We start from the raw sequence: 13,696 nt of genomic DNA on the forward strand, positions 1-13,696 counted from the left end.
AATTATCAGTTCCCTACACTGTCAAAAGAAGTAAGAGTTTTTGAAAATTATTCTAAATATATATATATTTTTTAGTTGAGTTTGATAAAAAAAAAAAAGACTTTTTGTAGCGATTCAGAAAACAGGAAAAATCAGTTATACGGAATAGCGATGGTCCAGATCGTTCCGGATAATCGGTTCTCTACTGTACTGAAGCTTTATCAAAAATCAGAGTCTTACCAATATCAAATCCATCTATGACTACCCTCAGTAGATACCATCCAGTAGACCCAGGAGTCCAATTAGCGGTATAAGTACCATCATTATTGGTACGTACCAACATATTTTCAATGAGGCGCTTTTTAGCAGGAGAAACATACCGCAGTTCCTCAAAAGAATAATTTTCATATTCCTAAAATATTGAACACTTTAATACATCTGAAAATAAAATGCTTTTGTAAATATTGATTACTCAATGGAAAGCTTACTTTCATTACTGTAATGGCATAGTAAAACATTTTGTCTTTCACTGATATTTCATAAGGAACTTCTAGATTGGGAGGAGAGTGACCACCAAAGGTTAGCAGCCCAGTTTCAGGTTTGCTTATTCTGGCTAATTTACGACTCTGGTTGTTCGTTTCAGTTTCTTTGTCGTACATATTCATAGGAACTGCAAGTACTTCAACCTGCAACAAATATTTAGAATGGCAGCTCAGATAAAAATACGAAATAGAGTATAGTTTTTTCTGTTAATAGTTTATCAATAAAAAAGTATATTGTGCTAAGTTTTACAAGAAAATTAATATTCAACAATAATAAATAAACAAACTTTGGTTTCATATTAATTGTCATAAAATATATATATTTCATCACTAATCTTTCAATTCAATAATTCTGCCACTGGTTGGCGCTGTTTAATTACAGGGATGAGATTGGCCAAAAGACAGTAAAAGCTGAATTTCCACGATAGTAAATTTTACGCAAGCACAACCCTTTAATAATAAATTCCAGACAGTTTAAGGTAATAAATAATGTGTTGACATACAATTATGTATTAATCTATTATTATATAAATGATTACATTGATAATTAACATTTAGTGAAAATAAAAACTACCAATTGAAAAAATAAAGCCTGAAATTATATTTTCCCTCAGTTCACATAAGCAGACGTGCCAACTCTCCCGCATTTTGCGGGAGTCTCCCGAATTTTGAGTTATTCTCCCGCCCTCCGGAATTGATTTGAAAAACTCCCGAATTTTACTGCGATCGACGGCCAAATTCAAAATTACCTAATTTTTCCGCGAGTGCGAAAGTAAGTTTTTCTTTCAGCTTGAATTCCATCCCCTCTTATCAAACTACCATCTGCCTGAAGCGTAGCTGAACATGCTTTATTTTCCCCCCTCTTCAACGTTACCTCTTAACACTCCTATTTCACCCGCCCCCTTACACTGGGGGCGGGTGAAATCTTCCTCTTCTTTCGTGTGGAGTTGAATGCAATGACGTCACATGTCGTTATCGAGTGTCGTCCGTTCAGGAGTGGGGAAACTCGTACTCTCGATAGTTGGATTGGAATTGATATTGTATCTTGCTGTTTTTATAGTTTTTAATGCGTATTTTTCCACGGTTGGCTACAAGCTCGTAAACTAGCAACGTGATATCAATTATTCGCTTAGTTTTCGTATATTTAAAAAAAAAAAAAAAATTCAAGGATGTCTTAAGTCGAAACGGAAGTATGGATCAATTTCAACAAATCATGTAACAATGACTTTAGCAAAACTTAATTGCGGAGAGCTAAGTCTGCAACTCTTTTTTTTCATGCATACAGTAGAGAACCATTTATCTGGTATCAAGATAATCCGGAAAAAAAATTTGCTCGGTTCTCCCGCCATTTTGAACTAAAACGATATGAAAAAAAAAGCGGAAACTGGACTAATCCTTGAAGTTGAGTAGAGGAAAATGTGAGGAAGGGAAGAATTTTTTTCCCCGTTTACCCAGAGAAACGTCATTTCTTCCGCGACCTTGAAGATTTTAGATCTTTATTCTCTTTTAGGTCATTAAACTCAAAGGAGTGGCATGATGATTTCGTTTGCTGTTTGATTTACGAGGGGGCGGGGAAAATGCATTGCACATGCATATCAGTGAACAGAAGATGAAAGAGAAAAATATATTTATCTATTTGACATCGATTAATACAAATAAAATGTTTTTCTTTTGAATAAATTCTGATTCCTTGGAAGTGCGGTATCATTCGCAAGTTTTTCTTGATGTGGAATCACACCTGCTTTAATTAAAAATCGCGTTTTTATTTTAAAAAAAAGGAGAATTGTTTATTAATTTAAGCATACAATTATTTTATGAAGCAGATTGCAGTTTCGTTTTTTTGATTCCACTACGTTTTTTTTTTTTTCATGATAAATTTTGCACTCAATAAAATTATTTGTATTACCAAATTTTTTCATTAGTTTTTTTTTTTTTTTAAGTCCGTTGATCTTGCCTTGTTCTAGGTTTTAATATTTATGCTAGTGCCGTTTTTTAACTATCGTTTCGGTTCAATAATTTTCAAGTGTTGTTTTTATTTAGATTAATAGGTTTTCCTTTTATTTTCGCCCCCCCCCATGAAATATATTGCGTTATTTAATCATTGGTTTTGTTTATTAGTTGATTTAGGAATCGTAATTATTTTTTAAACTTGTTTTTCTTGTCTAAACTTGCAAATTTTTTTATTCTTTTAAATTTTATTTTTCTACAATTTTTTTCCTTTTTAGATTTAGGAGTGCTTTTCTTTTTTCTCTTACTTTAAAATGTGTTTACATTTTTTCCTTGTAATTTGGGTTTGATAAAACATCGATTAACGACACTTTTTTGTCGATCCAGGAAACCGGGAAATTAAGACATCCGGGATAGCGATGGTCCCGAGCATCCCGGATAATTGGTTCTTTATTGTACAGACATTAGTATTTTTATACATTAGTATTGAATTGGTTTTTTAAAATAAAATAGTTATTCAATTTGTTTATTTTTTAAAAGTTTTTGTGCATTTTTATTACAGTGTCAAGGGTTTCTGAATAATGTTTTATTAAGGAAATGGTATTTATTTAAAGAGTATCTACCTAATATAGTTTTGTGTTGCTAAATCTGTGTTTAATTATTTTATTTCCATTTAATATTTTTAAACAATTATTGCTCTATTAGTGTGTAAAATTTCTTGCATTCTTATATTTAATAAATTTTTTACTTAAAATTCCTTAGAAGTGCCAAATGTTGCATACCATGCACCTTTTTTTACCCCTCCTGAAATCTCCTGAATTCTTGTTAGGGAAACTCCTGAATGTTAATTTTGCTAGGTTGGCACGTCTGCATAAGAGACAATTATTACTTGGAAAACTACCTGGTTTAGCAAATTAAAACTACTGAGAATATATATCAATATTTCATTTCTTTTAATAAATACTGTTATGTGATTTATAGCAAATATATCAGTAATATTACTTTTTAAATTATATTGGAAAAAAAACTTCAACAATGGACCGAATCATTATGTTCATATTATAGTCTAATCTAACTAGAGCCCTTTGAAACATATCAATAACAGTGAAGTAGAAATATATAGTAACTCCTTAACACACAAAAATTGCTATTTTACTTTGAAAAATTACATGACAATCAGCAACTGTTTAGATAATTGTGTTTTATTTTATAAGAATTTTGCATTTTATAGCAACAGCAATTATAAATAAAATTTTAATGATGAGTTATTTAACTCTTTTTCCAACAAAAAAAAAAAAAAAATTAAATTAAATCCTTTCTTAAGTGATTGCTTTTGTTTGCTATATCTTTTATGTTTGCTATATTTAGTCGTTAGTACATCTTCAAACATCTTGTGACAAATCCTACTTTTTCTTCTTTGCAAGCACAGAATGTAAGTTTTGAATATATTCCCTTTCAGTTTCTCCGATGTTGTAACACTTACATATACTAATAATCGTCGTTAGAAAAAACAGTCACCTTTATAGTAACTAATTAAAAAAAATTTACTTCTTACAAGAATCGCGATAGTAGATCTTAAAATTGCGAGAATATGAATAACAATTATGGATTTTGAAATCACATGAATATGAAACTAGATATACGATTTTGAAAATGAGAAAAGATAAACTGGGATATAGAATTTTTAAAACGCGTAAATACAAATCACGATTCATAATTTTTAGATCGTGTAAATACGAATCATGATGCGTAATTTTTAGATTGCATAAATAAGAATCATGAATTCTTAGAATGCGTGAATGTGAATCCCAATGCCTTATTTTAAAATAACGTATAAATACGAAAATCAATGTTTGATATTATAAAGCGAATGAACAAATCAAGACATTGAATTTTTAACTTGCGTGAATATGAATCGCTACATAGGTTTTTAAAAAGGCGTAAATACGAATCACAATATTGGATATTTAAATCTCGTAAATAAGAATCGCAACGTACAATACTCAAATCGCGTGAATAAGAATCGCAACACGCAAATATGAAAAGCTATGTTTGATATTAAAATGGTGTGAATAAGAATCGAGATATTAGCAGATTCCAGGAGTGGGACCTCTAAAAGGCTTGTCAGAAGCAGTGTCGTTTGAACTACAAAAATGGGATCTATCTGGAGAGTGGGTAAAAAATTCGGAAAATTTTATCTGCTGTGAGTAAAAGGGGAGAAAATAGCTAAAATAAGGAAAAATGAGAAAGGATTGGTAGCTATGTAGTTTGAATTTTCTCTTTCTCTTTGAAAATTGGTGAATATTCTGAAAAAGCGGAATACTTATAAAAAAAAAGTGAAAATGTTAGAAAAATCTGAATTTTTGATTAAAAAAAAAAGAAGCTGAAATTCAAGAGATAAAAGTGAAAAAAGCGGAAAAATCTCATCCCTGTTAATTATGAAATGCATAGCTTTTTCAGTTTCACTTCACTACACATCGATCCTTCTTGTTAAGAGCTCGCTTACTTGCAAGTTAAGTTCATTCAAAAATAAATTATTATCTTAAAAGGCAATCTGACCTTTTTACAGGATGCCTTAGTTATCTCGAGTAAGTCGAACCAGGTATGACAACACTGTTAAAGTAAACACAAGTGAAGACAAACCAAAGGTAAGCAATATTTTCTCTGCTACCTTTTATTCATTGAGTGCGTGATCACCAACATTATTTTGAGAATGAGTAAATTAAGAAGTATTTTTGACCTTTATTTATTAGGAAATAACACGTGATTGTATATTCAAATAATATGAGTTAATTCAAGAGTAAAGCACTTGTGTCATTATTCGGGCTTCATTCGTTAAGTTTCTTCTTCTTAATGCTTTGTTCAGCATTCCTACCTCAGAAACTAACAAATAACTTATATTGCATTGTCCTCATCTACAACACAAATAGGGCTGATGACACTAGATCAAAGCCTTTAGTACTGAATTTTGATAAAACTGTTTTAATCAAATTCTATGCAAATGAATAGATGAATTCTCCAGATAATTGTAACATATATGTACCTTTAGAGACAGAGCCTGTACAATTTTACAATATTGGTCCTTAGTTGTGACAGTAATAGTGGCTGGCCAACCACACTTTAACTCATCTTGACTACATAAAAGCTCACATTGCTTCGGATCCACATAAGATTCTGGCTGCAACCACCTAAAAATGGGACATTTTATGTTTATTTTTATTAATGGATTGCATCACATTACGTTCTAAAAAAGGCTAATAAAAAGGAAGGTTTTTTAGGATTCAACTCATAACAGATCAGATTTTAAAATTTTTATTATTTTCATCAATAATATAATCATGCACGTTATCAACAATCACTTGAGTTCAAGAAACATAATACAAAAACCTTGGATAAGTACTGTTTAATATATTTTCATTAAGCAAAAGAAAATAATTCCAGGCGATCAATAAAGTTTTATATTTATTTACATTTCAATATAGAGCCCTTTTATACTGTATTTTATAAATTATACTGTGCTGTTTTATAAAATTCATTGAAATAAATTTCTTTAAACCAATACCATAAGTCAAATGTTTAATTATGTTGTTTGTATCGAATGAGCACTATTAGTTTAGAAGATATTCAGTATTCGTAAAGGCAAAATTGTCAAATCTCTTGTTGCATATCCTATAGAAAGAAACTAGATAAAAATTCTTTAAATTTTATTCCTTTTTTTCTGATTAGAAATTAGAATATTTAAAGAATTCCAATCATCAAATTTTTACATTAAATATTTAGTACATCATAACCAATCAAAAAACAATTTGTTTTATAAAAACAGATTATTATAAGTTCAAATTAAATGGATTAAATTCTTGCTGTCAGATATAAATCACATGAAAGCAAAAAATGATTACTCATTTACAAATTGTCTAAACTCTCTGAATTTGCTTGTAATTTAGATGTAAGCTTGACTGAATTTTGAAGCTGACATTTGAATAAAAAATTGTATGCAGTTCTGAACATGTGAAATTTGAAATTTTTTACTTCAGAGTCAGACACAAATGCATACCCTCCAACTGCTACGGAATTTCCGTAGTTTCAGAAATCTTCTTTTCAGACGGTAGCAAAATTACTGTCTTAATATTTTAAAAAAATTAATTTAAGCGTAACTTGTCCACTATTACTTATATAAGTGCATGCCATATGGCTAGATTCTTAAGTTCTGATAAAAGTTTTATGAGAAATCCATTTGCTTTAAAAATTTCTACTTTGGTTCGCTACCACTAGAAAGAATTATTTTCAAAATCCTCATAAGTTGGAGGGTATGTAAATGCAGATTGGTAATCAGATTGGATATAAATTGAAGCCATATTCTAACTTTTTATCCAAATTTCCCTAACTTTTCCAGGTTTTTTTTCCAGTATAAAAAATTTCCCTGATAATTCCAAGCTGTTAAGGTTTTCCAGTTTGGTGGCCAACCTGCCACTCTAACCTGAAAATGTCTTTCAAATAAAGTGTGACGTACACAATGAGCTGATAAATGACAATTGAAATGGTCACAAATGATATTACTTTTTAGTCCCCCCAATAATAACAGAAAAGCTTAATAGTTATAAATCAAAAGGAATAAAATATGCATTTTTCTATACATAAAAAAGTAAAATACAGATAATTCAGTGTATCACATAATTAACATTGAATATTATCAAAAAATATTATTGTCTATCCAAGAAAAACATTTCAATTATCTTCGACTTGAAAACTTATTAAATTTGACTCCTAATTGATAGATTATAAAAGCAAAAAAAAAAAAAAAAAAAAAAAACATGGAATTGTGGTATTGGTATCACATATGAATATTTGTTTATGACATTAAAATATTTCATTAAATTTTATTTTGGCAAATTAATATACATATGTTAAATATTTGGCAAACAATATCATTACGTTAATTTAATTACTACCGATTTAATATAATTTAGATTGTGTAAAACAAGTTATTTAGTTTTATATATATTACTGCCGCAATATTGGGTTTAAATACTTTAAAGAATTGATTATTATTTAAATAATTGTGTATTAGAATATTAATTTTATTTTGAATGGTTACTATTTATTTGGAATAATTCTTAGTTTAATTTTTCTTAAGGAATTGTAACAATATTCCTATTTTATTTCACAATTTTTTCACTGGCATTTCTTTATTTGTTAATGGTTTCCCTTGATGTTGCTTTTGTATTGTAACTATCTAAAACCAAGTATTTTTTTTCTTGTGGGAATAACTGTGTGATCTTTTGTGTATGAGAATCATCTCATCACCTGTTTAAGAATACTGTAATTTAGCTGTCCACAGCTCCCCCAAAAATGTTAACACCTGCAGTCCGTCTCTGACCTTCAGGTAACTTTAATCCTTTGTCAGTGAAAACCGAAGTTTCTGGAACATTCTTTGTATTGCATCACCCCTTTAGCAGACCCACTTTTGGCATTCCTTTTGACCCCTTATCTTACCAAATTTGGCTTATTTTTTAAGTTAATGCTTAAACTCTTACTAGGTGCATATTTATTTCCGAGCCAACCATTTTCGCAAAAGCTTTTAACATAAAAAGCGAGGATATGTGATGTCATCATAAATTGATCGAAATCATTTAATTTTTCTTTGTCACACTTTCCCCCCCCCCTGGGATTACAGTAGTGGCAACTTTCATGTGACAATTATCTTATTGTTTATGTATTGATTTTTGTGATGAAGCTCAACAAAATAAATGTGTCAGTTAATGTAAAATGTTCTCCAGTTTTATTTTGTTTAATTTGACAGTAACAGGTGAGTAATGATTTATTTTTAACTTCAGTGTTTATGCTTTTCAATCTTATGTGTTTTGTTGGACCTTCTGGAACACGCTTTGTTTCACCACTACAATTTTAAATTTAACTTTTCTAAATTTTGATGTTTTATGTTTCATCCTTTTGGCCATCTGGTCCGTAACCTTTTTTTAAAATAAATTTTTAATATCCTCACCATAAGAAGCAAAAGCAAAAGAAATTTTTTGAGTCAACTTTCTTTTTGGAGGAGAATAAGTTGGAAGTACAGCACTGATCATTAAATCATCTACTCTTTAGACAATAGTTTAAATTAAAATTGCCAAAATTACTAGATAAAATGTTATTTTTCTTTGTCCAGACTCTTTTTGCAACAAATTAGCAGGGACAAGTATGAATTTAAAAGACATAAAAGCAATGCAGTAGTAATATATATTTATGGAATATTCAAATAGTGCTCACTATTTAGCAGAAATCAATAAGAAATATTTAATCTTAATGTTTACAGTTATGACGAATAGAACAGCCTTTAAGCTGAAGAGTGGATTCGATACGAATTTGAAGTCCTCAAACTCCTCCCAATAATTTTCACCAGGAGATTTGACTCTATAATTATTGATTACTACAAAAGTAATAATTTGAAGAAAAGGTCGGCAAAAAAAATAATATTTAAATTTTAATGTTAAGCTGTGAGCATTTAATTAATTTTAAAAAGAGTTCAGTTTTTCTTCCCCATAGAAATTATTATTTTTATATGAAAAATCTTATATCTTTGCATTTTAGTTCTTCAATGTTTTTCACATGCGAGCATCAGTAAAATAAAGTATTAAACAACTGCATTAGAATTCAGGCTCTTTCCTTTCACTCGGAACAAAGTTAAATTCAATAGGTTAAAAAATTGTATTTATAAATGTATTATTATGAAGTCTAGCAATGCATGAACATAAATTGGTAAAAAATAATAATTACCTGGCTAGCCTTCCTCCACTAGTACCTTGAGCACAAGAAACAAAATCTTTGAGAAAAGCATGTTCGTTGGATTGACTGCTATAAGGTAACACTCCTTCGAGAGCTTGATCAATACTTGGAGGATGAGCTAAAGCAAAACCCTTGGAAAGAAGTACTGAATGATTCTTGTACACCTAAAAAAGAAACCCATACAATGAAATACTTTCTGATAACTAAGACATTTTGTGACATTGGGTCACTCACTATTTTCAGAGCTCAAAAAGCATATAGTCCCTTGAGTTAATTTGGTATTTTTTTACACTTTCCCTTTTAGAAGTGGACTGGAATGTTGCTCCCCTTAAATTCGTAGAAAAGCAAGTGCATCGGCTCTTGTGATCTATACACGTGAGACCTCTTACCTCTGCATTTTTTGTTGTTTCTGTTAACCGTAACTATCCAAAATATTAAATACTTTAACCTTTTTGTTGCTTATTTAATCGTAACTTCTAATTTTTCTAACTGTAAATTGTTTGTAACATTTTATTTAAGGGGCTGCCTGTGCTTGGCGAGGGGTATTTGATTTTGTATTTTTTTATTGTCACTTTTCTGTTATACGGAGCCCTTTCTTTTTTCCACCTTCCCCCCTAAGGCGGCTGGATGTTGGCATCTTCAGACATTTCTTAACCAAAGTGGAACTCTGATTATCTCCTTTACTGTGGGAAAGAGAGGGAATAGTAACTAGAAATGAATTCTGGCTCATTTTCGGATAACTCCTGTTCAAAGATTTTCAATCTTAACTTCATCCAAGTCACTATCTATAAAATTTTTTTGAGACTGAGCCCAAAAATATTTGCATAATTATGTCAAATAAAAGCAAACATTTATAGTTCCATTAACTCAGACGTCAATGATTAAATAGATATTAAAATTTTCTCCGACGCAAAAAAAACAAAATGCAAACTTAATGCCACAAAAATTAGAAAGACTTGAAATGAATGAACTAAAGGCCGGGATAGCCTGGTCGTAGGGCACTGGGCTTATATCCAAGAGTTCGTGGGTTCAATCCCAGGCCGGCCAAAGACTCCCTGTGTAGTAAATGGTGACTGTTGCATGTTAAATCTGTCGAGTCACAAAGCCCTCCATGTTCCCATAACAAATCAATACCACTGGGGGTACGGATCCAGGAGTTTCCTTGGCAAGATTCAAAATGACAAGACTACAGAGTTCAAAATGACAAGACTACAGAGTTGAACATTAGTAGTCGTAAACTAAAAAATTGGGTTGGCTGTTCAATGACGAATATAAAAATAAAATAAAATGAATGACCTAGAAATGCTGAATTGAGTGAACTGAATCAAAAAAAAAATTTATATATTTTCTTTAATGATTTAAAATTTTCTATTTTTAAAGAAGTAACCAAGCTTAAAAATGTTACAACTGACAAATTCTCAATTTTGCTTTAAGAAGCAGTTTTAAGAAAGTTAAAAAAAAAAAAAAAAAATAATGCTCTGAGGGTTGATCTTGAGCCTGATAACTTCTTTTAGATAAATGAGCATGTCTCACCTCCAACAGAATTAAAGGGTTTTATTTACCCAATCTTTTTTATGGTACAATCTAAAAACATAGTTAACATTACAATGTCACAATTTAATGTTAATTTGATGAGAAATTCATTAAGTTGATAATTGGAAACATAGACTCTATTTATTTATGTTAGTAATATTTCAAAAGCCATCATCTTTGAAAATATACTTTTAAAATCTGTGACAAAAACTTATTTTCTGCTTCTTTCATTTCAGCAATATTATTTTAGCACTTTTTGGCACTAAATCAGTCAGTTTTTGCACTTTGATTTTTGTTTTTAGTAATCAAACATTTTTTGGAGGGGGAAAATTATTAAGTAAATTTTTTCATTATGTGATAAAATTTTTTTCCCAATTATTAAGTGGGAATCAAATGTTTATTCAGGGATCTGTCTAGGTTTTTATAAGAGGCACCTATTTTGTGAAAATTTAGACATAATTTGTGAAAATTAAAAATTATATTAAAAAATCAACACAAAAATATGGTAAAATAAAAAAATATTTTCAATAAATGGGAGAACATTTCCCACGAGGTTATACAGAAAAAAGTTTCACAGATAAAAAATTGTTCATAAAAAATTAAAGGTCTGTAAGAATAAATTTAGAACACTGTTCGAATGTGTAGAATAATGCTCAACTTCACGTAAAGTTTACAGATGGAGTGCCTCATATTTAATAAAAAAACTCAGTGATAAAAAATCTCGCTCTAATATGGCATAAGCGACAGGTTATGCTAACCATACCGCACTATCTGACCAAGCACATGCTACCGCTTAGTATTTCCTTAATTAAATCAGGATTTACTGTATCTTACGGGAATACAAAAACAAATTTTTAAGAGGTGGGGAGAATCTTAGCTTTGTCAAAATCATTTTATGAAACTACCATTTTTCCTAAAGTTGAATTTGTGAAGGTACGCTAAACGGTAGTAAATTTGCCCTGGACAGACCCCTGATATTTTTCTAAATCTCAAAAGGAGATTGGAAAAAATAAATCGAACAGAAATATATTTTACTTGTTGGGCAAGCTCTTCAATAAGTTCTAAATCTTCTTCCATTTCTCCAAATGATGCTGTGAAGGAAAGAAAATAGTAAGAAAGCATGTACTGAAATGCACATAAATCATTATTTATGAGGATAACTACTAACATGGAGGAAGAATAAGATCTCTTCTCATGAGGGATGCAGCACACATTCCACCTAAGTATGCAAGTTCCCGTTCCAGGTGCTTTAGTCCTTCCCAACTCTCTATGTTGCTACCAGATGCAATTCTAGGGCACTCAAATCCAACAACTTGACATCGAAAACCATAGAAGCATGCCTTCTCATCTTTCACATAGTCAGAGGCTGTCTCCAGGGAAAACACAACCTCATTTCCTAAAATACACAGGAGAGAGTAGACATCATATAAAATTGCTTTTTTAGGGTGCGTAGTCAAATCTTTCAACCAAAAATAAGCAACTTTTAAGCACTCAAAATATATTTTTAAGCACTATAGACATTAACGAAACGCAAAATAATTTTCAGACTTTACATGATCATGATAAAATACCTAGTTTCTGACAAAGAACTCTTTTTCTTGATTATATTAGCCATTATAAAATGATCGAGAGATTTTTCGGTTAGATATCAGAGGGTGGAAAATGAAGCCTGAAATTGAGAATATTTTGCAAAATGCAGCAGACTTGCACATAAGAGTTGCAAATGATTGGCCTTTTTCATATGCTATGGTGCGACGGTAAGCCGAAATAGATTGTGGTTGAATTGTGAAAACTTTGAATAGAACAATGTGAAAAGAGAGCTTTTGCATAATACGTGTCGAAAATCGACACGGTAAAGAAAAAAAAATCTCATTTTCGAAAAGGGAAAATTAAGCACTTTTTAAATGAAAAAAGCACAAGGCCTTAAAGGCTTTTTAAAAAACGAAAATCGAAAATAAGCACTTTTTAAAAATGCTGCGCACCATGTTTTAATTTTATTTTATTTCATTCATGCATGCTTATTCATACAATGCTCAAGTTGTCAACAGAAAAGATGTCATCTCAATTCATTATATTTATTTTATAAAATTTTTGATATATTTTCAAGTTGGGTGACTTTTGTATTTATTAATGAACCACCTATGCATTATTCTTTAATTGCATAATGGTCTTTTTGGTGTATAAAGCATTGAATTTCGACTGACATTATTTTGTTTCTATAAAATACTCTTCTACATAAAAAATTGTAGAATTATTTATAACAGTGTAGAATTTGATAATAATTTTGAAGTTGAATTAGAAGAGCATATATTTCAGATTCATAAAACAGTTATGATTATTTTAAAAATTAGGTATTGCTGGATAAACATTAATAAATAGTGTTGATATTAGAAGGTAAATATTTTGAATACTTTTGGAGCATGATATGAAATAACATGGATCAATTTATAAAACAGAAAAATATAAGAGGCATGACTCTAATCAACAAGATTTTTGACTAAATTAGAAACCAATTTCAAACAGTTAGACAGTAAAAAAATATTAGATCAAAGCATAAACTATCCTCCTGATAGTTCTAAACAAATTAAAGAATTAGATACTCTAATTCAACTTCATAATTGATGAAAAAGAATTTAAGAGAAAAGTTGATTCTACGGTGAATTCCAGTCAGACATTAATGTTGTGGAATGTAAAATTGTTCACATAGTTAAAAATAATTTGTAGATATTGAAAGGAATGAAGTAAATAAAAATAATAGAATTCAATCTAATGAAAAAAATAGTGTTGCTGTTTCATCCACTCTTAAAATTCAGAAAATAAAACGGCCAAAACTAAATATTGATAAATATATTGGTGATTCATGATGTTTGTTAGAGTTCTTGAATAAATATCATAACTTAATAAAAATGATTCAT

At 29.9% G+C, this 13,696-nt stretch overlaps 1 protein-coding gene across 1 annotated transcript in view; it reads right to left on the bottom strand.

Annotated features, from left to right (window-relative positions):
* The window catches only part of LOC107440653 (E3 ubiquitin-protein ligase MYCBP2), a 194,178-nt gene that overhangs the window by 75,482 nt on the left and 105,000 nt on the right, over positions 1 to 13,696 (bottom strand). Inside the window, exons 43-48 of the mRNA XM_087158274.1 lie at positions 11,950 to 12,177; positions 11,817 to 11,872; positions 9,240 to 9,412; positions 5,512 to 5,656; positions 468 to 665; positions 220 to 391 (exon numbers count right to left, since the gene is read on the bottom strand). Coding sequence (XP_087014400.1) covers positions 220 to 391; positions 468 to 665; positions 5,512 to 5,656; positions 9,240 to 9,412; positions 11,817 to 11,872; positions 11,950 to 12,177 — 972 coding nt within the window. The remainder of the gene's footprint in view (positions 1 to 219; positions 392 to 467; positions 666 to 5,511; positions 5,657 to 9,239; positions 9,413 to 11,816; positions 11,873 to 11,949; positions 12,178 to 13,696) is intronic.

The sequence above is a fragment of the Parasteatoda tepidariorum genome, chromosome 2 (assembly GCF_982258835.1).
Source record: "Parasteatoda tepidariorum strain Cologne lab strain chromosome 2, Ptep-v5.0, whole genome shotgun sequence".
Taxonomy (NCBI): domain Eukaryota; kingdom Metazoa; phylum Arthropoda; class Arachnida; order Araneae; family Theridiidae; genus Parasteatoda; species Parasteatoda tepidariorum.